Genomic DNA, 27,085 nt, shown 5'->3' with positions numbered 1-27,085 from the left:
GCGGCGAGTCCCAGCGCAAGTCACCTGGACATCTCCGGGGCACGACTGGAGAAATCATACTCGTGTGGTCCTGTTGATTAACAAGCACTGGACGTGCACAGGGAAGGTCACGCCAACGACCTCCCAGCGTTAGGCGGCGGATCCCCGCCTCCCCTTTCCGCTCCGTGCCCGCGCCTCGGGCAGGGCGGGGTCGGAATCTCGGAAAAGGATTGGCTGGGAGAAAGCTGCGACAACCTGTTTGAAAGGCCCAATCGGCGCCCGGCCTTTCCGAGACAGCCAATGGAAAACCGGAGGGGCGGGCCGGAAGGGCGGGAGTCGCTATTTGAACCGCGGCGCGGAGAGCAGTCCCCGTTTGGCTTCCCGTCGAAGTAGGCATTTGGCTGTCTGCGAGCCATGGAGGGCGAGGTTCTGGGAGAGGACGCGCTGCTGCGGAAGCTCAGGGACAGCCGCCGCCGCTTCCAGAGGCGCATGCAGCAGCTGATAGAGAAGGTGCGGCTCCCCCCGCTGGAGGGGAGGGGGAGCGGGACGGAAGGGGAAGGAGTAGGGGCGGGAGGAGGAGGCAGGGCTGGGGACTGGGGGGCAGAGACGGGGGTTCGGGACCCCCGAGACTTGCAGCCTCGCGCTGGCTCCTTCTCAGCGCGGGTCAGGGGTTCCCCTCGGCCCTCCGATCTGACGGGATGCCCCTTCCTCTCCCGCAGTACAACCAGCCCTTCGAGGACGCCCCGGTGGTGCAGATGTCCACGCTGACCTACGAGACGCCCCAGGGTACGAGTCAGCCCCCCTTTCTGAATATTTACGGTTAAGAGTGTAACTAGAATAGTGTCCTACTAGAGTTTGAAATGCTGTCCCTGCTCTCTTGAAAATAAACCTTGTTCACCTAGTAGGTACTAAACCGTCACTAGTTCCCCTGAACGTATAAATTACTTAAATTACTTATTTCCAACAGAATTACTTATTAAGACAGAATTCTGATGACACATAGAGGCATCCTCATTAAAAATGTCCCCTGCTGGGTTGGCATCCCCGCTGGCTGTCTAATAGCCATGTCAGCTTGGGCCCATTGCTTTAGCCAGGCTGTGACTCAGTTTCTTCACCTGTAAAATGGAAAGATGATGACAATAATATTTACTTGGCGTGGAGATTGTGACAGTTACAGAAGATGAAGCTCTTGGAACAGTGCCTGGCACTAGTAAACACTCGTATTGACTGTTATTTGACGTTCTGAGTACTTTGGAATTTGACCTGAATCTAAGGAGAAGGACCCATTCTGTTTAATGGTTGATGCTGCAAACTGACTTAAATCTCATGGATTCTCTTTGGTAAATAGCTGGAGAAAGTTTGCACTGGGTGAGGTCAGTGCCTGCCATTCAGCCTCATTCCAACTCAGTATTACCTACTAAGGAAAGTGAATTTCAGACCCGGTTCTGCTGTGCACCAGACAGACAGACACAAAACAGTTCGTGATTAAATGAAATCCTATCTCTGCTTTTTCAGCTGGCCTAGCCATACCCTGGGTGAAAAATTCATTCAGGCAGAAGCTAAGGTATTCCAGTAGTAGGTTTCTGTTACTCTGGCCTCTGTCAGGTGGTGACAAGTCTAACCGGGATGCAGGACTCAGGAGTGTGTAGGAATCATTCCTAAGGGTGCTGTCAACGGGCTTCACAGTGTTTTCATGGCCTGTTCATGCAAGGATGGGCAGTGTCTGGAATGTTTTGGTCAGTTCACATATCTTGAACACCACTAATTTCACCAGTGAAAACTCATTTCAGACTCCAGTTTGATGAGAACAGTAGTCAAGCATCAAACACTTTAGCATGTGGAAGACCTGCTGAAGAGCTTGTGGAAACAGATTCCTGGAGCCACTGACAGCAATGCTGGATGTGGATTCGGTGGGTCTGTGTTCTAACAAATTTCTAGCTGATGGGAGTGCAGCTCCCTAGACCTGTAGCTTCCCCTGGAGAGGCACTCAGTTAGGAAGTGGACTTTTTGATTAAATGCTAGCTGGCCACTCTTACAGGGTGAATTCCTGCAATTTAAGGCAAAACCATAGGGGGTAGATTGGAGCTAACAACCACACTGATTATGGTGAAGACAGCAGGTGAGTAAGAGTCATTCACATGTTGACAGCTAAGCATATACCTGTGCTTCTAAGAGTCTCAGGTTTCTCAACACCCTGCAAGGTGGGCACTGTTAGAATCATCAGTGTTTCATAGCAGAGGATACAGCAGAGAGAAGTTAAGGAACTTGCCTGTGGCACTTAGCCAAAGTGGCAAAGCTTTGGTTTGACTCCAAGCGCCTCTGTTCAAGCGTCGCTCTGTTCTGGAAAGGCCACACAGCTCAGTGGTCAGGACCCCAGAGAGTCACTCCCCTGGGTTTACAGCCTGGCCTCACCACATGGGCAAATGACCTGGGCTGGTTATTTCACCTTCTCCTTGCCTCTGTCCCCATCCTTACAGTGAACTTGGTATCTATCCAAAAGGAATTAAGAGTACCATACGAGTTTTATGTCAGTGAGTTGTAAATGAGGTGTACTTGGAAAGGGATAGACTGGAGCCTGGAAGAGTAAGCACCGTGTAATTATTGCTGCTGTTACCATCATCAACCACCATCTCAAGCCTCGCAACCCAATGATTGAATTTACCAGGGAGCCAACGGAGGTTTAGGGAGAGATTGAGTATCTTGCCCAGATTCTGCTAGCTAGTAAGCGCAGGACTCCAAAGCTCAGTGTTTACCCCCTGTGCCGAGGGCTTGCTCTGTAACGTGTACATTGTCCTGAGACAGCACTTGCCTGGTACGTGGGGTAGAGAGGTTGCCCTCGAAAAGCGATCTCTCTCTCTGTAGTGTATGGATTACTCTCAGTATATGTATTTTGAGGACAGTACTTGGCATACATACGTTCGTTGTTTCCATTTAACTTGTGGCTTAATGCTGGGTTCAATGAGCTGCTTGCTACCTACCAGGTAGGAGAGATTTTCGTTAACGACAGATTTTTGTCTAGTGTTGATTTTTGAAAAACCTTCAACCTCACAAAGACGAGAAACAGCAGAACATCAGGAACGTGGCTTGGTTATGTCTTGGTTATATTAGATCTTGCTGTTGCCTGTCACTTTGGTTTTCTTTGAATTCAGATTGAACAGAAACTCAGTGTTCATGATTACTTAAGTAGTCATTTTTATTTCTTTTCTTAAGGATTGCGAATTTGGGGAGGAAGATTAATAAAGGAAAGAAATACGGGACAAATCCAGGTATTCAATGTCAAATTTTATTGCCACCATGCCTTGCCGTGGAGGAAGGTTGATGTGAATGAAGGTGGAGATGAGCTGGAACTGCGCCCAGGGGCCACTGCAGGGTGTCGTTCCACAGTTCTCTCACCCTAACTGCCCTGTTTTCTTGTGTGTAAGGATTTACTGAGACGCATGTCTTCTGTTGCTTGTCAAGTGCAGGCAGGAGCTTGTGATGCTCTTGCCCCTTGCATCCCCCTGTGTTTCCCCTGCCATGGACCAAGGGGCTCTGACAACTGGAACCCACCTGTAAGGTGGAGCCAGCTGGATAGACCTCCCCCATCCCCAGCTTCAGCCATAGCTACTAGCTTGCTTTGCCGGGTCCGTACAGGAAAGACCAAATCCAGGTCCTTCCGGGAAGCAAAAAGGCATCTTTCCCTCTTCTGAAAGGAGCAAGAGATTAGGGAGAGGGTGCCCTGTGCCGTTCACTACCTTTTAAAACCCAGGTGTGTTTTTCCCGAGTTTATCCATGGACACAGCAGCTATGTGATCTGTTACCTTCATGGGAGGGGCCTTCCTACTGTGAGACCCAGGGTGTCTTGATTTTTTGAGGCAGTGACTTTTGTAAGGATGTCTGGTATCTTCTTAATCACCACTTCTCACCATGTGGTGCTTCCCCGTGGCCAGTTGGGGAGCCGGTGCCCAAGAATGAAAACATCAGCATTAGGGTTACATAACAATTAACAGCAAATCTGAAATCAAATTTCCTCCTGATTGGTTATTTTAACACATAATACATTTAGTCATAGAAATGTTAGAAATACATATACCTACAGAAAATTAACCTGACTTGTATATGCAGAGGTAAGAGATAGTCACTAATAATAATAATATTTTAGTATACTGTGACACCTGTATATGTATTTATAAATACACATTTCTTTATCCCCTTTTTTCTTTTAAATACACTTTTTTTTACCCTCTTTTTTCCACTTGATACATATTGTGAAAACTCCTCTTTGTCATCTGTTGTATAATTCAATCTCCTTTTTAAAAATAAACCTGCTCTCTCATTGCTAGTCATTTAGCTATTTTCACTTTCCTTTATTATAAGTCAGAATCAGCGCTCTTTTCCTGCAAAAGGCTAGATCAGGGGTCCCCAACCCCTGGGCCATGGACCCTACCAGCCGCACAGCAGGAGGTGAGCGGCAGGCCAGCCAGCGAAGCTTCATCTGTGTTTACAGCCGCTCCCCATCGCTCACATTACCGCCTGAGCTCTGCCTCCTGTCAGATCAACGGCGGCATTAGATTCTCATAGGAGCGCAAACCCTACTGTGAACTGCACATGCGAGGATCTAGGTTGCACGCTCCTCGTGAGAATCTAATGCCTGATGATCTGAGGTGGAGCTGAGGCGGTGATGCTAGCGCTGGGGAGCGGCTGCAAATCCAAATTTTCATTAGCAGAGAGGTTTGACGGCACAGAGGCCATAATAAATCAGTTGCTTGCAGACTCATATCAAAACCCTATCAGTGAGTGACAAGTGACAATTAAGCTGCATCTTATGGACTAGACTGGACATAAGCAACACACTTCAAGTGTCACTGTCTCCCATCACCTCCAGATGGGACCATCTAGTTGGCAGGAAAACAAGCTCAGGGCTCCCACTGATTCTGCATTATGGTGAGTTGTATAATTATTTCATTGTATATTGCAATGTAATAATAGAAATAAAGTGCACGATAAATGTAATACACTTGAATCATCCCCAAACCATCCCCCCACCCCCACCCCCACCCCCCAACCCTCCCGCCCCCAGTCCATGGAAAAATTGTCTTCCACGAAACCGGTCCCTGGTGCCAAAAAGGTCGGGGACCGCCGGTCTACATGATAAATATTTTAGGCTTTGCTGCCCATGGGGTCTCTGCTGCAGCCACTCAGCTCTGCATCGTAAGGGGAAAGCAGCCAAGGACAATAGGTGAACAGACAGGTACAGCTATGTTCCAATAAAACTTTATTTAGACCCCTATTATATACAGAGACAGAGAACCCTTCTTATCTCTTCCCAGTGCTGTCACCCCTGTTCAGTAAATGCCAAGAAGTGGGATCATTATGTCAAAGGATATGCATTCTTTAAATTATACATAATAATGGTACCCACTGATCAGCCAGTGCTTGAATGGTCTTGGTGGCAAAGAGTTCTCATCTGGACATTTATTTAATGTTTTTACTTAAAATTAGGAGGAGCCCTCCCTGGAATCTACGGAATTTTAAGCCCCTTTCCTGGGATTAGAAAACTGGGCGTGGTCTGTGATGACAACTCAGATGTACAGCCTCACTCAGGTCACCACCTGCTGCCCGCCCTGGGGCTGTGGAGGCAGTAGGCCCCGTGGGCTGTGCATTGACTCAAGGGTTTGTCCTATCACATGGCCTGGGTTCTCTTTCCGACCCCAGAGCTGCCTGTAGTTAGACGCTGGTGCCGATTGGCTGCTTCCCCATGATTCTCAGGCCAAGTTCTGTGATGCCTCCAGACACAAAACAGCTCCAGACACTCTGCCCCATCCCAGCTCCCCCAAGGCAAAGGTGGTGACATTCCCCAGGCAGGATTCACAGACACCTAGGAGATGATGCCTGGGCACTGCCCCGAAAGGGACAGGCCTCACCGCGTTCTCACTCCTGTTCTTGCAAGCCTGGGGTGGTCCTAAAAATATTTTAGCCAATCTGGCATCTTGAATTCTCCAGTTTCCCTAATGAGAGCCCATCCATGGCATTCGTTATGGTTGTTAGAGAGGCCAGTTGTGCAGCTGAGGCTCTAGAGAGGGAAGCACGGCCTCCTCGGGGGCGGCCCACTGACTGCCCTGTGGGCTGAGCCCTGGTCAGGACAGCTGACCGCCCCGTGGCCAGAGCTCAGGTTGAAAGTGGCTCCCCAAGCCAGGGTCCCACCACATGCTGAGGCTTTTAAAGGAATTGTGGGTCTCGTGACATGGAGATAAATTCACTGTTAAGATAAAAAAGTCACCGAAGGTCCCCCAGGGGCCTCTTGAGTTTCCGGATTCTACCCGAGGGTCTGGTGACAGTTGTGTTCTGTTTCGTTTTGGCCTTGGCCCTGTGCTCGCCTCCAGGCCAGGGCGTCCTGGGCCTGTCCACTCCGTGCCCCTGTTTCCCCACTTTCCCTGCTCCATCACTTACCATCCAAGTGGTTTCTGAGGCAGCAGCCCTTGGCACAGCCAGAGGAAGAAAGCTCTGTTCTTTTCCAAGGGAAAGCTTGTCTATCTGCTAGGAGTTTTGAGGCCTTTTGTACCATAATATTCTAGAAGAGAAGCCCCAGGAAACTTCCTGTTCTCTCATACGCTAAAGGAAGAGGAAGGATTTTCAGTGTGTTACTTGACAGTGGCTTTGAAATGTGTTATGACCGAATCAAGCGTATCTTATCGACTTCAAGGGCTCCCCGGTGAAGACAGACGACAGGACAGATGGATCCACGCGAGTCCCAGCTGGAGGTCATGAGCTTCCCTTGCCCTGCACACAAGTTGAGGGTGAGTGTCCTGGCACTAGAAAGCCAGGTCCGGAGGGACGTGGGTTTTTTGTCAGAACGTTTCAAGTCTAGATCCCTCACTCTGACTTTTTCCAAGGTGTATTTTAAAAACTAAAACATTTGAAAGTGCCCTGTTACTTCTTTCTAAGCTCTTCTAAGGAGCTGTCTCGCTCACAGTTACATTGTGGTACTTGACACATAAACGGTACTCGAATATTCTAGAATAATAAAGCCCTCACCCCCACCCACCCATTTTGTTTTGTTTTGACCTTTTGCCAAAAAAAAAAAAAAAAAGATTAATCTCAAGAATTTATTAACAGTAAGACTTTGATGTGCCCTTGCGGGCTGGTGTCATGGACCACTAACTCCTACGCGCCCTGCAGGCATCCTTTCTCCTGCTTCCTGTTTCTGTGGGGCCTCCTTTCCCTTCCTCAGGCTAGCCGTGCTGCTGAGCCCCTGGCCCAGTCTGTTTTCTCAGAAATCCACCCATCATCTTTCTTTCTGTCCCAGCCTCTCCCTCTATCCTGGGTACATCCCATCTGCTCTCACCTTGAACACACAGAACAGAATTCGTATCTCCCGTCTCGGGCCCCTTTCTAGCTGCCTCCCTGTGTTCACCTTCCCTTCACAACCCAGTCTGTACCAGTGGCCCGTTTCACCGCCTCTGGTGTTCTTGCCCCCGTGCACGCCTCAGCTGGTCCCCTTCTGGCTTCTGGCTCCGGTTCAAAAGCACACCTTGTGGTGAGGCTCCCGGCGGCCACGTGGCTGAATCCGGTTGGCATTCTTTGATTTTTATCCTGTTGTCCTCTCAGTAGCATTCAAAGCTTCTGGAAAGTCTGGCCGTGACCTCAGTGCCCCTGAGCTCCCCGGGCTTTCTCCCTCCTGTCAGCTCCTCTATCGTCCCACCTCCCACCTTCGCTGGTGCCCTTTCCCGAGAGTTGGGCATCTTTTTCCCTCACTCCAGTGGAATCCCGTGCCCAGACCCCCTCTGGGTGTGTTTATTGCCAGCGGCCTCTCTCCTTGAACTCTTTGTCTGCACTCTGCATATCTCAGCTCAAAAAGCCAACCCAACAGACCTGTCCTCAGGACAAGGCCACCACCGTCTTCCCTGTAGAATGAGCCAGAAACCCAGCATCCTCTTGGCCTCAGCCCCTCCCTCTTCCTCATACCTGAGACAGCGCTGTCCCGTGCCTTTGCCACCACCGTCTCTCTTGCCGCTCTGCCCCACGCCCCCACGGTGCCAGCTCCTGTCTCCACCTGGCCTCCACCCCGCTGACACCTTTAAACGTGCGAATCTGGTCACATGGCTTCTCTGTTCAAAGCGCTGCAATGGCTGCCCATTCCTCTGAAAGTGAAAAGAGTTCAGACCATGCCTGACCTGCCCACTGTCTTTTCGCTGCCCCCTGGAAGACCCTTGTCCCCAGATCGGAGCAGACTCCCACTTTTACCTGTGTGCTTCACACCTGGCTCTTCCCCTTGTGGCAGCTAACCAGCTGAGTAATTACAGACTTTGTAATTGTTCTTGAACACCCATGTCCTGTGGGACTGGCCTTTCTGCAGCCTTTGGCCGCCCTGCCCAGGCCCTTGCCCGCACTGGGCAGTCAGAAATATGGGTGGAGTCCTAAAGGGGAAACCGGTGGTCTTTCAGATCAGAACTAGAAAGAACTTGATGGAGATGTTTCCTCATGGGTGTTATTTGTATCAATCCGAATTTTAACTCCATAAAGCCTTGGGTCCGTGAATTTCCTGCACTGCTTGAAATCAGTAGAAATAGTTCTTCTTGAGCTGAACTGTCCAGTGTGGTAACCACTAGATTCATTGAAAATTAAGTGAAGTTTAAAATTCAGTTCCCTAGCCTCCCTACCCGCATTCCACGTGTTCAACAGACACGTGTGGCTAGTGGCTGACATCCTGGACAGCAGCTGGGGGACCTCCCGCCATCACAGAAGGTTCTACTGGACAGTGCTGGCCTAGAGGGACTCAGCTTCCAGGATCAGAGGCCATGGAAAGAGCCAGAGGTGATATAGAAGTTGCTTTCCCGCGTCTCCCCGACTCTGGGCGTGTTCCTGTTCTGATGGTTTCTCTGCATGGCGACAGATGGCCATGTCCCTATTAAAGGGGGCCACTTGAAGCAATAGGAGTTTTCACTGTAAAGTGTACTCAAGCAATGCAAAAACTATCCTCTAGAGAAAAATGCAGGCTTTCTTTAAAAATTCTGATGGAAATTTCCTTTGCTTTTAGATTCAGTAAGCAGTGATACTGATACAACTTTATTCCAAGAAGATGTGGTTGCTGGTAACTTGATGGTAAGACCTGTCTTTTGTAATGAAGGGACAGAGTTGAGGCTGGGGACAAGTACACATTCTCATGACCTGCATCTTCCTGTAAGTCCCCTTCTGAGGCTCGCTCTTTGCTGACATCACCCCTCAAGTCTCTGTCCCCACGTTCAGATCCCCTAAGGCAGCAAGTCACCCCTTCTCGGTTCAGCACGTACTGCCCCAGTTCAAGCCTGATTTACTGAACTTACGTAAATGTTGGGTGACGTTCCCTCTGCAAATAGAACAATCCCGGTGTGCCCTGGGCCTTGACCGACCTCACGGTGTAGAAAGTTGGGTTCTGAGTCGGTCTTTCCCCATAGAGACGGTGTCATAAGGGAGGTGCTCTCGGGAGCATTTCCAGGTCAGCCCTCGGGATGGACGGGAACACACAGGACGGAATCCACCCGAGCCTCTGACCTCACCCCTGGGTCAGATGCCAGAAGAGCTGGCATGTGGTTTTCCTCTAAAAGCACTACTTTTGTACAGGGGTTTGCCCACACACCCGTGTGTGACTTGTAGTGTCTACCTAGAATTAGGTGGTGGCCCTGGGGGAGGAAAGGGGTGCGTGGTGAGGTGTTGTGTCGGGGTGGCAGTGAAGGGGAGCAGGCGGCCCTGACAGTAAAGGGCCAAGGTGTCGGCCATTCCCCGGTGTGTTCCTGTGTCCCCCCAGTCTGCAGCCCCAGGCCCTGACTAAGCGCCACCGGGGTGCACAGTGGAGGCTGAGGCCCCCCATTTCCAGTGTATGGCAGGTGAGGGAGAGGAGAGGCAAGGGTTCCTGTCCCCTGAGTTGGACACTGAACTTCTTTTCTTAGAAACATACCAACTGGGGTCAATTCCAGTAGTTGTGTCCTAAACTCGCCAAAGAATATTGTTTCTTTTTTTCTCTTGTTCTAGTAACATTGTGATAAACTTCTCCAAACTGGTATGTTTTGTCTTTCTATTTTCTTTCGGATTGTTACCATTGGGTCAGTTCCCTAAAGTCGGATTCCAGGGTCAGGTAGATTTTCAGAGGGGGCTGGACCACTTTGTGCTGCTAACAGTAGGAGGTGAAGAAGTGACTTCGAGGAACTTCATTTAAAGACATGTACACTAACGGGCTTGCCAGTGTGTCCCAGGATCCCAGAGCTCGGCTGTACCCAGCAGCTCTTACGAATACTGACTTCTCTTTGGTGTCAGCCTGCAGTGCCCTGGAGCCCACTGAAAAATGAGCTAAGGAGGAAGTACTTGACACAAGTGGATATCCTGCTGCAGGATGAAGGGTGTTTGGAGGTAATGTTTCCTAGGGCGTGTCTTCATATAAGTAAACCATGAACTAGAGACACACTGAGGTGTCATCTCGTCTTGTTCACTTGCTACAGAGCCTGCAAAGAGCATTTCAACGGCTGCTTCCTAACCGTTTCGCTCACAGGCTCCCCAGTTGCCGCTCTTCCTGAGTAAACACTCTGGGACCCTCGGGCAGCGGGATCGGCTGCCCGCTATGCTCTGGACAGCTCAAAGGATCTAGTAGGGCCCCCACCCTCAGGCAGAGGGCTTTTAAGCCACAGAATTAGGGAAGCTGTAGCGCCCACCTCCCTCCTTCCCTGCCGTGACCGGGGCTGCCACGGGCCACAGGGCACCTGTTCTGCCTGCTTCGGCGGTGATGTTGGCGAGATCGGGGGCTACGGTGGACCCCGTGGGAGGTGGGCAGCTCATCAGCCCCTCTCCCAGGCCTGGCAGCCAGTTTCCTAGAGCTTTGCCTGAAGGAGAGCAAAAGGCTAAAGGTGGAGTTCACGCAAGGATGCCAACTCTTTAGTTTTCCAAGTCCTGTCAGTCTCATCTCCTAAAACAAAGGACATTTTTTTAAATTAATTTATTTGTTTTTTGGCTGTGATGGGTCTTCGTGTCTGTGCGAGGGCCTTCTCTAGTTGCGGCGAGCAGGGGCCACTCTTCATGGCGGTGCGCGGGCCTCTCACTATCGCGGCCTCTCTTGTTGCAGAGCACAGGCTCCAGACGCGCAGGCTCAGTAGTTGTGGCTCACGGGCCCAGTTGCCCCGTGGCATGTGGGATCCTCCCAGACCAGGGCTCGAACCCGTGTCCTCTGCATTGGCAGGCAGACTCTCAACCACTGTGCCACCAGGGAAGCCCCCAAAGGACATTTTAATACCAAATAACTAGGAAGTATGTGTTCTGGAATAAATAATTCATCTCAGAGGCAGCCAACTTAACAGGAGCATGGATATTTTCTTACGCTGCTGCTGACAGTGAGAAGCCTGTATCTGAACGAGCGGATGTACAAGAAACGCCTTTTTCCTGTGTCTGGAAGCAGCAAGCGTGGCCTTTTGGTCGCCCTGCCGGTCGGGGAAGGAGGCCACGGCCGGGACCAGCTCCGTTGTCCCAGCGACGGGTTCTCCTTCCCTCCATCCACCTGGACCGGCCGTCCTTGCTGTCAGAGGATAACGGTGGAGGAGGAAACGCCGCCAGACCTCCCGAGAGAGATTCTGGCAGACGTGGGGCGGTGGTGGCCCTTGGGGGGCAGGGGGCGATACCTGGAGGCCATGGGGGCAGAGCTCCTGGATCTTGCTAAGACCGCTCTTCCCACCACTGCTGGAGGCCCAGCCGGCCGCTGTCTGTCATCATGGTCGCGCGTGTCACCACTGCAGCCGCAAACGGATGCGCCGTCAGCGGGTGGGAGAGCAGTTGGGGCAGGAAGCCCGAGCCGACACCTGACAACTCCTTTGTTAAAGTCATCTGCTTTGATTTCAGTGTGCCAGTTACGGAGAGGGAAAGGACACCCGTACGACCCTGGTCCCTTCATTGGCCTCGCCCTCCAGGCCTGCCCGAGGTGAGTGTGACGTAGAAACTTTGCACAGACCATTCACTTGTGGTAGAGCCACGGCGCCCTGCGCTGGGCATGTTTCATCACCACGAACTGTGAGAGACACGTGCACGTCATAGGTAAATTATTACGTGTTAAGAAACAAAGTGTTCTTTCCTTCTGGAACTCGCATGCTAATTGCTAATTAGCTCTTTATCCCAACTTAGCATTTTGAAAATTTTTGAATCTCCAGAAATGTAGGACTCATACAATAAACATCCTTTCCCTACATTTAGCAATTCACATTGTGTCACGTTTGCTCCATCACTCCCGACATACACGCATGTACACGTGTGTGTATGTATTTGCGTTCGTGTATATACCATCCCTAAATGCTCCAGTGTCTCCGAAGAACAGGCTGAGTCCCCTCAGAACCACATTAAACTTGGCACACGTTGAAATGTCACAGTGACACGATATGGTTTTACCCAGTCGTGCCATCGTTGTCATTTGCAGCCTTTTTTGTTTGTTGAACCAGCTCAGGACCCACTGGGGCACCACCTGTCGTGCTGACTGTCTCCTTCAGTCCAGAAGGGCCCCTCGGCCTTGCCGTTGTCGCCATCATCATCTTTGCCATCATTGACTTTCTTGAATAATCCTGGCCTCCAGTAGATTTGCAGAATGTCCTTCAATTTGGACTTATATGTGGTTAAGTTTATGTTAAACATTTTTGGCAAAAATACTACACAGGTGACGTTTTGGTCCTCTCGGGACGTCCTGTCAGCCTGTCCCATTGTTGGTGACTTGAGTCTGGTTGCACAGTTGAGGCAGAGACCCCACCAGTTTTCTCACTGCAGAAGTGCCTCTTATCCTTGGAATCATCTGTGGATGACCCCTTGAAGTTGCCTCGTAGCCTTTTCCCCAGAACCCTCGCACCCCATGGTTTTTAGCATCTCGCCATGACCGTTGCCTGAGCTGGGGCCGAACACAGGCCTTTTCTGGTTCTGCCATTCCCCCTGCCTGCATTCGTTGGCATTCTTGTATAAAGAAGGCTGAGCTGTCTCCCTTCCATTTCTTTTTTTCCCTTCCTTTATCCTCCCCAACATGCTTTTTCTTTATTTAACTTTTCCAGAATCAGTAAGAACGCATGGGCTCTTTTCTTTTTTTTTTAATTCACATAAGAATCTGTTGTCAGTTTTCATCACCCGTTAAGCCTGGAAGAGCCCCTTCCGTGCTGGCTTCTGCGTCCTCCGACCTGTCCCCGTGGGGTTTTGAGCTCTTCCTCCCCCACCCTGATTCCAGTGTTTTCCCCCAGCCCCCGCTGGCTCCTCCTTAACAACGAGGCTCATTTGGCCAGTCGTGCAGCACAAAGTGGCCTCAGAATCACAGCACCTGGTACCACTCTGCTCAACAATGTGCTGAAGAAGGTTCCAGATCTCCAAGCAGCGTTGTCATCCTCAGATAACATCCCACTGAGGGAGCGCGTTCAGAGTTATTTGGATTCTATTTTCTCCTTTGGTTGTTGTCAGTCTGACATACAGTCAGGGTCATGTTCCCTGTCTGTATTCAGTTTGAGAGTTATCCCCATCTTTGTTGGTTTAATTTTATTTTTCTAATATGTAAAACATTTAACATGATGCAAAAGTCAAAGCCGTGTGAAGAGGTGTGTTCAGGAGGCTTCTCCCTTCCCCACCCAGCCCTGTAGGCAAACAGGGTCATTATTTTCTGGTTTCTAATTAATCTTTGACAAGGCAACCGATTTCCAAACCATCACACAGGGAAGGAAGACTCCTTTTAGGAAGGTCAGTGGAGAGTAAATTGTTTTGGTAGCTAGAAAGAAATCTCTGAGAAGAGTCTATTCCCAAATATTTCTGAATTTTTCTTTTGCTTTTGTTTTTCGTATTGCTTAAAAAGAACTCACAGGGCTTCCCTGGTGGCGCGGTGGTTGAGAGTCCGCCTGCCGATGCAGGGGACGCAGGTTCGTGCCCTGGGCCGGGAAGATCCCACATGCCGCGGAGCAGCTAGGCCCGTGAGCCATGGCCGCTGAGCCTGCGCGTCCGGAGCCTGTGCTCTGCAACGGGAGAGGCCACAACAGTGAGAGGCCCGCGTACCACAAAAAAAAAAAAAAGAACTCACAATGTTATGTTATACTCCTGAAACTAACATAATGTTATATGTCAGTTATATCTCAATTAAAAATAATAATTAAAAAAAAGTAAAAACCCTGGTCCCCATCCAGCCTTCGGTTCCCTGATCTCTGCATGTGGTCGGTTTTAAATGGTTAACGTGCCTTTGCCTTGTGTGTGTGTTTCTCCAGGATACTACGGTGGCAGCTCTGAAGACAGTCCCGGTGGCCCATTTCAGCCAACTTCATTGCCCAGAGAGGGTGATGCTTTGCACTCTAGCTCAGCAGGCCTGGCCCTGGTGCCGAGGGGTGATGGCATCTCCTTACAGGGAGGGACCGGTGGCAGCAGCTTCTCAAGCGGCCCATGCTCTGAGGCTGAGGACATCTGCAACGCGACGCTCAGCGATCTGTACGCAGGCATGCTGCACTCCATGAGCTGCCTGCTGGGTGCGAGGCCCTCCTGCATCATCTCCACCAAGACGTTCATCCGCCAGAACTGGAGCTCCAAGCGGAGGCACAGGTGTAAGAGCAGAATGGACAGAACGAGCTGCAGAGGAGGCGGGCGCTCTCGGAGGAGCCCCCGGGAGAGACGTCCACCCGGCTCCGAACCTGCGAAGGACGTGGCAGTGTTAAGAGATCGCGAGAACATACTCGATGTTTCTGGCCATAAGATGGGTTTAAAACTGGGAAGGGCTTTTCTTGAAGTAAACCAACCCCAGATCCACGCATTCGCTTCACATTGGAAGGAGCTTCCGAGAACGCCTCAGAAGCATCATTCTTCATTGACTTACTTAGACTCCAATGCAGTGTATCATCTTGATCAGGAAAATAGATTCATGACATTAAACTGGTTGATTTCTCCTGTAAAAATAGGTTCTAGACCCAGAGTACCGCCGGGCGAGGGAGGGAATCGTTATAGGGAGATCGAAATCAGATTTGACAAGCTTCATCAGGAATATTGCTCGACTCTTAGGAAGCAGCCCTGCCTGACATACCTTCCCGGCTCCTCGGCTGTGGATGTGTACAGAGGTGGTCCAGCAAGCCCTGGGAGCCCCCAGGGCGTAGAAGCCCACAGGCCGAGTAGCCCTCTCCGCAGAGCAAAAGCTAAGAGGTTGAGTGAGGCTTTCGAAAGCCTGGGCAAAGGATCTATCAGAGAGGGTAGCTGCCCACCAAAGAGTGACTCCTTCCCTTCCCTTTCAAAGACCAACTCCACATGCAGCCCGGGCCGCTCGGAGCAGACCTCTGACCTTGCTTGTCAAGGAAATGATCCGGGAGGATTTAGGAAGTCGGTATCACTCAACAAAGCCATTTCAGTACCCAGGGTACAGCCTCCAGGCTGTGCCAGGGATCGTTACGATGACATTAAAGAAAAATTTGACAAGCTTCATCAAAAGTATTGCCAAAAATCGCTTCAGCAGACGCAGGTGCCTTCAGGTACCAGAGCATCTCCAGATAAAGCAAGTGTGGGAGTTCGGTATCCAAAAGAAGACTTCTCAGGAAAATTCCATCCAGACTCTGGCTCCCAGGGCCCCCCAAGCTTGTCATCATCACCCCAGCAGAGCATTAAAAGTCCCCTCGGCCCAAACACAATTCGGGCCCCTCCATCTACAGGTTTTGCTCTCGATGCCAGCTGGGGCCACCAAGTCCCCACAAAGCGACGCCGATTATCAGACCCTCAGGTGTGCAGACGGTGGACTGGACCCTGGGATTTCTCACCTGTGGGCAGAGCCATCCCGAGGCCTGAGGAAGAGGCTGGCTCTGTATAGGCCACCTTGGAAGAGAAGAAGGTACGTTTCTGTTTGTCGAATGTGGGTGTTTTGCAACAGGATCCTTAGGTGTTAATTTTCCGAACTTTCTCCCAAATTCTTTCCCTTCCTCTAAAATCAGCATTTTTACACATTTTCTATTGGAATGCATTTAGGGGATGTTTCTAAAAAGCTTCCCTTAAGACACTATGCCATCCTTGTCAAACTGTCACTTCCAGCCTCTTCACCTCACACTCAGAACGTAGCTGTTGCAGGCAAAACTGATCTAGAATTGACAACTCTGACCCCTTCTGGATCCCTCCTGGGGACAGAGCAGGAGTCAGCCCTTGGAGAACCCCCAGCAGCATCCCACACACGTGAGGGGCCGGACCACACGCTGCTGCTCGGCCCACGGTCTCCTGTCCTCCCCATTGAAGCCCATCTGCTCCCCAGCCTTGGCCACGGTTTAGCTTGTGCAGGTGCCTTAAGCTGAAGCTTTACCCTGCATGCACCATTGTATCTTCTCCAGAGGGAAGCCGCCCTGAGTGGTTAAATTTTCTCACGTAGGTGCCAGCTTTCCCAGCATGCATTTCAGCGTGTCGCACGCAGGAATTTGGGCGATGTATCCCGAGTTCATGTCACTTGTCCACTGGCTGATGGGATCTGACTGAGTTTGGTTTGGCCGGCTCCTTCTGGAACTACAATATAAACATACTTAACCATTTTTCTGTATTTTCTTTTCTTTCTCTACCTAACATTATAAACTTCTTGAGGAAAGGAACCGAATCTGCATGAGCTGTGAACGCAAGGAATTTTAAGGGCTAACCTCTGAGTGCCCTCTGTGCTCCAGGCCGTGTTAACCCTTTTTCACACCTTCCTTCCTTAATCCCCATGTGAACACTTTGATTAGATAAGTTCTGTCCAGTAGGCACTGCTAGCTCTTCTTATAAATAAGGAAATGTAGTCTTAACTGCTGAATCCACACAGGCAGTGCATGGCTGGGCCAGGATTCGAAAGCCCGTGGCCTTAACCACCAGTTTGCACTGCCTGCCTGAGGGGTTACCGTTACTTTGTTTTTTCTTTACGTTCCGTCGGGTATTTATTAAGCATCATAGCATTCTCTATAATGACTCAAATATTTATATATATTCGATGGAGTTGAATACAACAGTTAAGCTTTTGAGGGCAGGCAATGGGAATTAAAATAGAATTATACTGAAATCCATTTTTTTTTTTTTTTTTTTAGAGGAAAGAACAACACATCTTTCAGGATGGAAGAGAAAAGTGATTTCGTGTTAGAAAACCTCAAAGCTGAAAATCTATTGCCAAGTTATTCTGAAGTATTCCCTCTTTCCTCTCTGATTTTTATGTATTTTTTTAAATTCTCAAGAATATGTGACAACTTGCTTTGCTTATCTGCCCTTCAAAGCAAATTTCTATGAAATTGGTTCCGTTGAGATGACTCTCTGGGTTCTTGGAAATTATTTGAATAAAGTTGACCAATTAAAAATTTTAATGTTATTCTTTATAGGCCGATTTTTCTCATGTTTTCTTTGTTACATTTAGATGTGACCAGAGAATCCTCCCTTACATTTCCTATTTCCTTAGAGAAATCGTTTGCTATGAAACCTAAGTTTCAGCCCTGGATACAGTGATCCTGGAAGGAAAATACAGCTGCTTAGTCTTTTAAATTCAGACCCATGGGACTTGGTATCTTCCATAATAGGAGGTAGCAAATTGAACCATCGTACGACTTAACCCATAAAAGTAATTCCTAGTATTCTTAGATGAAAACATAAACAGTCCTGTGATGGTCCCAAAACACACTTGTAGTCACTCAGCACCCATGACACAGCACCCATGACACCTCATGATTTTTATTGGAGCTGTTTATAATAGGATATCACAGTGACTTTCTTTTGTTTTGTTTTTTGATTGTTTTAATTTTTATGCCCTTTAATTTTGTCTATATTTTTGATACACATAACATTTAAATTTTTTAATTCTTGTTTTTGTTTTTTCAGTTGTAGAGACAGTTTCTCATCTGGGCCACCATAAGGTACAGAGGGCTTATTGGCTTGTACTGGAATGGGCCAAGGTAGACGCTGGGAACGCAGGGAGCTCTGGCAATTCGCTGGTTCTCGCATCTCTCCCTGGTGGGATTTCAATGATCTCCAAGTATAAATTCCCCCCTTATAACTTGGCCTTGGACAGTGACTTTTTTAGATAAAATATTTCAAGTACTCAGAACACAGTGACAAAACCCATGTACCAACATCCTGAGTAAATGGTTAATATATTGCTGTGTGTAATGGATTTTTTAAGTAAAAGTTTAGAGATGAGATTGAGTTGCACACCTTTCCTTCCCACCCTCCGTCCCTAGGTGACCATTCTCCCTGTATTGATGTACGCTTTCCACCCACATCTTGTTTCACTAGGACATTACCTGTGTGTTTTACTCAGTTCTGGCTGCCGTAACAAAATACCAAAGACTGGGTACTTAAACAAAAGAAGTTTGTTTCTGGAGGCTGGAAGACTGAGATCAGGGAGCCAGCACAGTCGGGCTCTGGGAGGACCCACTTCCCGGCCTGCAGACAGCCACCTTCTTGCCGTGTCATGTGGACAAAGGAGGAGCTCTGGTGTCTCTTAGGAGGGCACTGATCCCGTCATGGGGGCCCCACCCTTGTGACCTCATCCAAACCCAATTACCTCCCAAAGGCCCTGTCTCAGCTACCATCACACTGGGGATTAGGGCTTCCACTTGTGAATCTGGGGGGCCATGTTCAGCCCAGAGCCCTGTGAACTGGGAGGGCCTGCACTGCCTGGAGCCGAGAGCCTGGCCAAGAGCCTTACACCTTGCAGGAGGTTCATTTTCCCTCAGTACAGGCTGGCAGGGGACTGCTGGTTCAGACCGGATGGGTATGGCCCTGCAATTCTAGACCTTTCCCGCGTGCCTGCGGCTTCCTAAGAGCACAACCCCCATTTCTCCTTCAACAGGAAAGCTATCATCCTTGCCCAAAACTGCTTGTGCCTGGCCTCCCTCCCCCGCCCTCCATACCTAGCAGTCGTGCGAAGTCTGACTGGCCAGGCCTAGCTGCCAGAGGCTGGAAAACTGAGTTTGTGATGCTGTATCGCCTAGGGGAGGAAGGTGTGGCAGAAGGGCCTAGAGGAAGTTGGCTAGATCCTCTCAGCCAATTTATAGGATCTGCCAATAAAGGACCCCATTAACTATACAGAATGGTATGTGTTTTTAACTTTCACATAAATAACTCGGGGCTGTATGCACTGTGCAACTTTGTCTCACCAAGAGGTGCTTGCATTTGACAGGAGCTGACTGATGAACATGGGTCTCATTGTAGAGTTCCTTAGGTAGCTGGTGTGTCCCACTGTCCCACTGGGTGTTTGCTGCTAAGAATACTCTTCAGCCACCATCCTTGTGCACATGTGCAGGTCGACCTGCAGCCCCACCCAGAGGTGACTTGGTCGTGTCTTCAACTTCCATAATTATTGCCAAAGTCCTCTCCCAAATGCCTAATCCCATTTGCACTCCATCCAGCAATAATAAAAGGTCCCATTTCCCCACAACGCTGCCACTAGCCAGCGCCACTGTTGTGGGTGTGAAATGCACAGCATTGCAGTTCGCATGCCTTCCTGGGGGGCCTGGCTTTTCAAGCACTCTTTCATGATACTGCTTTTTAATTTGCTCTATTACTGATGTGGGCATATGCTGTATGCCAATCCAATTATATGAATCAATCTAGTTTTATATAAATTGCAAGTAACTTCTTCCATCTGCGACTTGTTTGACTTTATGATATTTTATCGTACAGAAGATATATTTTAACATAGAAAAGTTGATGCTTTACTTTTGCTGGCTTCTATTACTTTTAAAGGAAAACGTAGGGTAGGTTTAAGACAATACTATGTTGTCTTAAATTTTTGCTTTCTGAGTTTGGGTCTATAAATCATCTGGAAATATTTCGCAGGGGCATTAAGGGAATTGATCAGAGACCTGATTTTACAATTGTATGGCTTCCCCCAGGACCTGTACCGAAGGGCACATCCCTTTCAACTGTGTCAGTGGGACTCAAGTCTTCTGGCAGCAACGATCTTCATCCCTTGGCGGGAGATATCACTGTCTATTCCACGGGAGCCGCCAAACAGTGTGAGAGCACGCTTCCCGGAAGCCTCTGGTGCAGGTTGATTTCCGGGTGCTCAGCAGCACCTCCGCCCATGGTGCCCAGGGTGGTGCCTGCTTGTTTCTTGGGCTTGGAGATAATTCCTCCTTCTTGACCCTCTGCTGGGCTCTGCTCCAGGCCTTGTTGGGTCCCTCCCCATCCTGGTCCACCAGGCCCTGATGTGGAAAGGGTGAGCGTAGAGGGTGTGGTGTCACTTCCTCTCTGAAACCCCCCCGGATTACCTCCTGGCTGTGAACACTCCCTGTGCGCTGCACGGGCACCAGCACTGCCCCACTGGCGGCCACCCTCCCTCACCACGATGCGTATCATGGTCACTGGTAGATGCCTCCTGTCCCTTTAAGAGTGGGGTCCCTGGAAGCAGAGTCCAGACAGCAGCTGGGCTCCTCTGGTTACCCCAGCACAGTGCCTGGCAATGGACACACCATCTACATGGGTGGAACTGTGGAGCTGAAATGCGGTGAAGACACAAGGGGGGCTCCAGATCCTCTGGGCTGAGAGGAGCTGCTGGACCTACACACACTCGGGGGAAGCGGGAGTGAAGTTGCCCTTTGTCCCACTGTCTTGGCTCTGGGGCGACATCACCTTACAGTCTGGAATCTGCTCTCCAAATGGCAAGGGAGGTTTATGTCAATGGGAGGAAAGAAAGGGACACTGATTATTTAAGAACAATGCTTTTCTTACAAACTAAATTAAAAGTGGTTTGCATCACCGTGGTGGGTTGGCACGCTGGGGAGAGGCAGGTACATTCTGTATTCAGACCACCTAGGAAATTCCTTAGGGTGAAGCCAAAAGCCAGTGATGACTACAGGTATCCAAGATTGTGAGAGTCTCCAGGGATGCCCTCCGGACCCCAGGATCCGAGTCCAGCTGTAGCTCCCGGAGAGCTGAGAGCGAGCTTAATCAGGAGAGGATGGGGACCCTCGAGGCCAGGCCCACGCCCTCTGCCTGCCCTGGGCAGTGTGTGCTGATGAAAGCCCTGTCCGGGGAGCTGACTGCGGGGCGAGGGGCTCACAGGGGCTGTGGACTTCACCCCACTGTGTGTGAATTCAGAAGGTGGCAGCCACGTCTCCACACACATCTCCCATCTCTGGGGGCTTCCGTTACGTCAATAGGGACAGAAAGACCACCCACAGGACCCAACTGCTGTGTGGATTGGCCATAGGAATCAGGGCGAGTTATTTCATCAAAGTGTGTGGCAGGGAGCAGGCAGAGAGCGCAGGGAGCCCTCAGAGCTGTCTTGCTGGAAAGCCCATCGCACGTCCCGCTCATCCACCTCTCTGTGCCCTGGCTACACCCCTATCCCCAAAGACAACCAGGGTCAGCTGCCTCTCCCCTCAGGCAGTTTCCCTAAGCTCCCAAATGAGCTTAGTGGACTCATTTTTGACTCATACTTGAGTCTCCATTACTTACAATTCCGTAATGTAGGAAAGTCCAGATTTTTAAGGTAACGTGCAGACATCTGCTTTATAATGATTCCTGAAATGATAGCCAGGAAATGTTCATCACACGAATATTAGGTCAGTGAGAGATCTGGTTTCACCTTAGGAGGGTCCCTGTTGAGGGTTTAGTTGAGGATGCTTAGTTGAGAATAGGGCATGTAGGAAGCTCCTTGGGACACACAGACAGGGACTTCCACCTGAACCCAGGTCCCAACACCTGTCCCCCTGCTCCAGGTCTGGGTCTGACCTGATGGCCTTCAAGCTCCCTCCTGCATCAGGAAACACTTGCCTGCTCACCTGCCAGGTTACATGCAGCAATTCTGATCCTTGACAAGTTACTTTTAACATACGTCATTGTTTCTAGCAAGAAGCTGTAGAGAATGGCAGGTTTTCTCCGAGTCTGCAAAAAACAAGTGGCACCCAGAGCCATGGAGGATGAGATCCTGGAGACCAGCTGCTCACAAAGAGCAGTCCCATCTGTCTGAGGCTGAAGGGTCTGCCCAGAGAGGGCAAGTGCACATATCAAAGTCACACAGCAGATTTGTAGCTGAGCAACTTAAGGACCTTCAGTCTTCAGTTATTCTTCTCTGGCCCAGAGAGATTACAGTTGCCCACAACCTGCACTGTCCAATATGGTAGCCACTGACCACACCTGGTCCTTGAGCACCTGACATGTGGCTAGTCTGAATTAAGTGTAAAGTGCCTCCTGGATATTGAAGACACTACCCCAAGAAGGTAAATGATGACATTTATAATTTTATATTGATTGCATGTTGAAATGATGATGATTTGGATCTACTGGGTTAAATAAAATCTACTATTAAATTTGGTTTCACCTCTTTTCACATTAACAGAAATCTTAAAAATGGGTATGTATGTGGTTTGCATTCTCTTTCTGCTGGACAGAGCTGGTCTCAACACCGCACGTCCAGAAGGTGAACGCAAGGTCACAGGATGAAGCCCCACGCCCCCGGGGGCCACCTCCCATGGGGCCATCCCCCCTCAGCTTCCTCACCAAGACAGAGCACAGGATTATCTGGAAACTGGTCATGTCCTTGGGGGCAATGGCATCACTTTGGTCCGAGGAGCTCTCCAGGGCCTTCCAGCCCCAGAAGTGCACACACTGAAACATGGTAGCCACAAAGGCCTAGAGGGACACAGGACAGGACAGCAGGGGAGGTGTCAGGCAGACCCAGGGGGTTCACACAAGGGGTGGGGCTGTCAGGACTGGCGTTCCGTCAGTAAACTCGAGGGCGGCCCCCAAAAGCCTCAGAGAGCCAAAGAAGGGCAGGCTGGTGGGCCCTGGGAAGATGCCTGGGACCCAAGGCCACCAGCCCATGTCACGCCTGTGTGCACAGTTACTAAAACCCCTTGGGAGCGGTGCAGCCACACTCGGCCCCTCAGCCATTGGCCAGCACCTTGGTGCCCTCAGCAGCCCCGCCGGGGACCTGCCCCTCCAGGAGACTGGGGGTCAGGGGCCTGGCTGCGATTGCCACGATGGGAGTGAGCTCTCTCATCCCCCCGGATCCCCTCCACCAGTTCTGCCTGTCCCTGTGCCCTGCAGCAACCAGGCCCCCCAGTCTCCGGCCTCCGGTGGGGTTAGGCACAGGAAGATGCTGATTGGAGGGCCGGGAGGGAGGCTGGGGTGTCTGTTCCCCCGGGAGTAGGACGGGCAGCACCCGCTGGGGCCCCAAGCCGTGTTGGTCTCTCCTCTCTGTGGCCCCTTCATTAAACCCTCTCGGTCACCTTTCTGGGTGTGCTGTCACTTCCTACCTCAATCCCCAACCCTACGTGGAAGCCTCAGCTCTCAGCAGCAAGATTGAGGGGACTAAGCTTGTGGCCCCAGAAGCGGAGTTAAGACAGTAGTTGAACACGCTCTGTTGAGGACGCCTCGTTTGGGGCCAGCCGCATCCCCACGGCTCCTGAGGGGCGGCAGGACCACCCCTCATCTCAGCCACCATCCCCTCCCCAGTCCACAGATGGAGACAGGGAGCAGGGAAGACAGAGGTCAGGGTCATGGGCGGCACAGGGGGCGAGGGGCTCCGTACACGTGTGTCCCCAGGCAGCCAGTGTTAGCCTGAGATGCGGGAGCTAAGCGAGGGGGTGTGGGCCTCCCCCAACCCCAAAGCAACAGAGCAGCCGGGCCTCGGAGAAGGGGGAGAAAAGGGGTGGGAAAGCTAGGCACCCTCCAGTCCTCCCGGCAACCTCAGCACGAGCCTGCCCCACAGGGAGCCAGAGAGGACAGATTTAAGGGGAGTGTTAAACCTGACCGAGTCATAATTCCCAAAAGGGAAAGCAACTTATAGAATCTGGTAAAAGAAAGGGCGGCTGGTGAAGGCCCCTGGAGAAGAAGGAAACTCCACCATGCTTCCCCCCGCCCCAGAGCCCAGATTCCTCAATAAGCCGGTTTGTGGGTCATCTCGACTGGAGCCTTTCCCAGCCTGGCGCGAGGAACCAGCAGATCATGGCCTTTGGGGTCTCAGGGAGACTGAGCGAGGAAGGGGACACCCCAGCTAGCCGGGCTGGCAGCCCCAAAGCGTGTATTCCTTTTGGGGACAGCGGGCCCTGGACTTTGTACACAAAGCCCAGGTGTGTCTCACCTGGGCTGCACTGGAGCAGGGATCCTGGCAGCAGCATGAGGGGGACCCACGCTTTCTTCACTTCCTCTTTGAAGAAATGCTTCTTGGAAATCCTGACCACCTTTGCCAGCTTCCCGAAGAGGACGAAGGCTTTTAAACGCAGTAGCTCGCTCTCCTGCAGCGGAGGTGGACAAACAATTTCTGAAACTTGGGAGGCAGGAAGCCCAACAAAACCACAGCCATTAAGAGGTGGACCCTCTTAAATGCCTCGGGCCCTGCGAAGCCTTCTGGGTCATTCCATCAGGATGGAGTCTCTCTTGCAGGGCTCTCGGGACTGGGCGTTATTCTGGTGTTTGTGATCTTCTCTTCCCTAGATGAGGGCTGCGCTGGATCTGATTGCCCACCGCCGCCTAGCGGAGTCCCCATCTCGCATGCCACAGCTGTCCAAAGAGCATTTGTGGCTGCGAGGAATTAAAATCGGGGAGAAGGCTCTAGGAGAAGATCTTTTATTTTTTATCGGATGCCACGATCAGCCAGTCGAAACACCAGCAACAAGTCAGACCTTGTACCCCTTTTTGTTCCAGGGTGCGTCTCTTCTTTAGGGGATTAGAAGTGGCCACTCGTCCACTCAGCAGCCATTTCTGAGGGGCCCCCATGAGGGCCAGGGCTGAGCAAGGCTCCAGTGCGGACTCACGTGGTCAAAGAAGGCTCTGCACCGCTCGGAGACGGCATGGAAGTCGGACCCCACGTCCCCTTCCCGCAGCTCAGCCAGGACCTTGGCCAGGGTCTCCATGCCCTCGGAGGTCACGCTGGTGCTCACAGGCCCCCTCAGGGGGCACAGGCACTTCTCCAGTAAAAGCTTCTGGTACTGCCTCACCTGCGGGGCACGGGAGCCATCAGCCCGAGCCTGGTTCCCCGGGACACACCGGCATCGGCCCCTCAGACCTTCTTGGGGGCACGGAGGGCCATGTCGCCGAGGGCGCGTGGCGAAAGCACCCGCAGGGCCACGTCCTGGTCCACGCTCTTCTCCAACATCAGCACTGCCGGCTTCAGCAGCTTCTCCTGGTACAGGATCGGGACACTCATGAACTGGAAAGGAGAACTTCTTACAATTACCCCTCAGAGAGGCCCATTTCTCAGCCACAAAACAGGACGTGTGGTGACATTCAGTGCGCGGAATTGTCTCTCTGTGAACAGGAGAGGATTCTGAGCCCCAACTCCCAGGACCAGCTCTGGGCTCCTCCGCCTGCCAGCTGTGGGGCCCTGGCAAGTGCCTCAACCCCTCTGAGCCTCAGTTTCCCCATCTGTAAAAAGAGGGCGGCACCAGTACCTGCCTCATAGGGTCGCTGTGAGGATCCGATGAGGAAATACGTGGGAAATCCTAGGTGAGTGTGACCTATATCAATACACTCATCCGTCATTTATTTCTTCAGTTAACAGGATGGGAATGGCCACTGAGCACAAGAGCCATGCCCACTGTGTTTGAGCAGAAAAGCACAAGAAGCATGGATTCCACTCACCTGGGACTCAGAGAGTCACTACTGTTCTAGCACCCAAAATGCCAGGGACTCAGGCCTACAGGGAGCCCTCTGGCACGCGTGTGTGCATGCGTGTCTTGTGTGTGCACGCACACATATGAGTGTGTTTTATTAAAACGTAAGAAAGCTTAACACCAAATTGGTGGCCCCCAAATTGAAAATTGATTCTCTGGCCCTTTACAGAGCATGTCTGCCAGCCCCTGCAGCAGGCCAAAGGTTGGTTCTTACGACATACTGGGCATCAGGCAGCCAAGAAAATTTCTCCTAAAAGGTTTCTGGCCAGTTCCCTCAGGACCCCATAAATGCCCCAGCTACGTGGAAGGGTAGCTGGGCCCCAGTGGCTCTGACTCCCTTCCCGGCCTTCCTGCCTGGCAAAGCCTGGTTCGCCGCTCAGAGCCCTCCTGCAAGGCCTTCCCCAGGGAAGCCCTCCTCTGGCCCCCGGGTGTTGCTGGCACTCACCACGTCACACATCCCTTGGCTGCCATGCTTGAGGGCACAGGCCAGGTCTCAGCCCTTCTTTCCCACAGTGCCCGCCCCGAATTATCCACGTGATGAACGAATGAAGGAGTGAATGAGTGAACGAACACACAAATGACGGATGTTCGCCTGCCCACCCGCCCCTCCCCCCGACCCCTGACTCAGAGCCTGTGCGCCTGCCCTGAGATGAGCCCCCAGGACAGCGCCACCCTAACCCGCCCCGCCCAGCGGCCTCACCTCCACGCAGACCGCCGTGCTGCTGATGCGATAGCTCAGGGCCTCCGAGGCCACGCCCCTGAGCACCAGCTCCGACAGCCTCTGCCGGTAGCCCTCGGCGTTCTGCACGCACAGCCTGCAGGGACAGCACCGCAGTGGGGACTTCTCAGCTCCTGCCGGGCACAGCTGCTCTGCAGCAGGGCGCCCAGGGGGCAGAGCTCCTAGGCCAGGGGGTCACTGAAGTACTGACTCTCCATCTGCTTTTCATAAAAGGGCACCAGAATGAGGGCCACTCAGGAGAGCTCAGGACCCGGGAAGGAGCTCCCAGTCCTGCCATCCTGGCCCAGCTCAGAAGCCCCGTGTGGCCTTGGGCATCCCCACCCACCTCGGACCTCACTTTCTTGCCTTGGAGCAGGAAGGGCTGGAAGAAAAGATTCCCTCTGCCCTGCACCCTCCTGCCACCCAGAGCCTGGGATGCAGGTCAACGTGGCAACCCCCCGGAGCGAGGCATGCAGCCACGACCCAGACCTTCCATCAAGGACATGGAGCCCCGCGGAGCCGGGCGCCCACCTGGCCAGCAGGCTCACTCCCTGCAGGAATGTGGAGCTGCTCTTCAGGAGTGTCCACACGCCCTGCTCTTCCAGGGTGCGAAGGAGAGGCTCGCTGTTGAGTTTCCGGAACAAAAGTTGCATGGATTTGATCGTGATCCTGGAAGAAGGCAGGGCCCCATCAGGACACGGCTACCCCGCCGGGAGCACCCACAGAACCTCAGACAGGTAAGCTCCGCACCCAGGTCTGTGAAGGGGCACCCAATATACTCAGGGCCTCAGTCAAGGGGCCAAGAGCAATCTTGTGAGACGGTGGTCTGCAAACTCCGAAAACCACACCATGCTGGACTCAT

General features: G+C 51.5%; 2 protein-coding genes across 2 annotated transcripts in view; one reads left to right on the top strand and one right to left on the bottom strand.

Moving 5' to 3' along the window:
- Positions 1-370: 370 nt before the first annotated feature.
- Positions 371-17,272, top strand: HJURP (Holliday junction recognition protein). The gene is made up of 9 exons (XM_082841115.1): positions 371-489; positions 699-765; positions 3,190-3,245; positions 6,662-6,755; positions 8,996-9,060; positions 10,249-10,341; positions 11,815-11,893; positions 14,184-15,778; positions 16,983-17,272. Exons 1-8 carry the CDS (start codon positions 394-396, stop codon positions 15,755-15,757), a joined length of 2,124 nt encoding a protein of 707 aa, XP_082697241.1. The 5' UTR covers positions 371-393; the 3' UTR covers positions 15,758-15,778; positions 16,983-17,272.
- A 3,437-nt stretch (positions 17,273-20,709) lies between these two features.
- MROH2A (maestro heat like repeat family member 2A) overlaps positions 20,710-27,085 on the bottom strand; it is a gene marked incomplete at both ends in the record, with an annotated part of 32,966 nt that continues 26,590 nt past the window's right edge. Inside the window, 10 exon segments of the mRNA XM_082841610.1 lie at positions 20,710-20,819; positions 21,346-21,411; positions 21,672-21,774; positions 22,390-22,521; positions 23,975-24,005; positions 24,007-24,128; positions 24,648-24,830; positions 24,899-25,015; positions 26,206-26,320; positions 26,755-26,892. Coding sequence (XP_082697736.1) covers positions 20,710-20,819; positions 21,346-21,411; positions 21,672-21,774; positions 22,390-22,521; positions 23,975-24,005; positions 24,007-24,128; positions 24,648-24,830; positions 24,899-25,015; positions 26,206-26,320; positions 26,755-26,892 — 1,117 coding nt within the window.

The sequence above is a fragment of the Leucopleurus acutus genome (assembly GCF_964270905.1).
Source record: "Leucopleurus acutus genome assembly, chromosome: 6".
In the NCBI taxonomy this organism is placed as follows: domain Eukaryota; kingdom Metazoa; phylum Chordata; class Mammalia; order Artiodactyla; family Delphinidae; genus Leucopleurus; species Leucopleurus acutus.
This window is presented reverse-complemented; position numbering and strand designations above follow the sequence as displayed.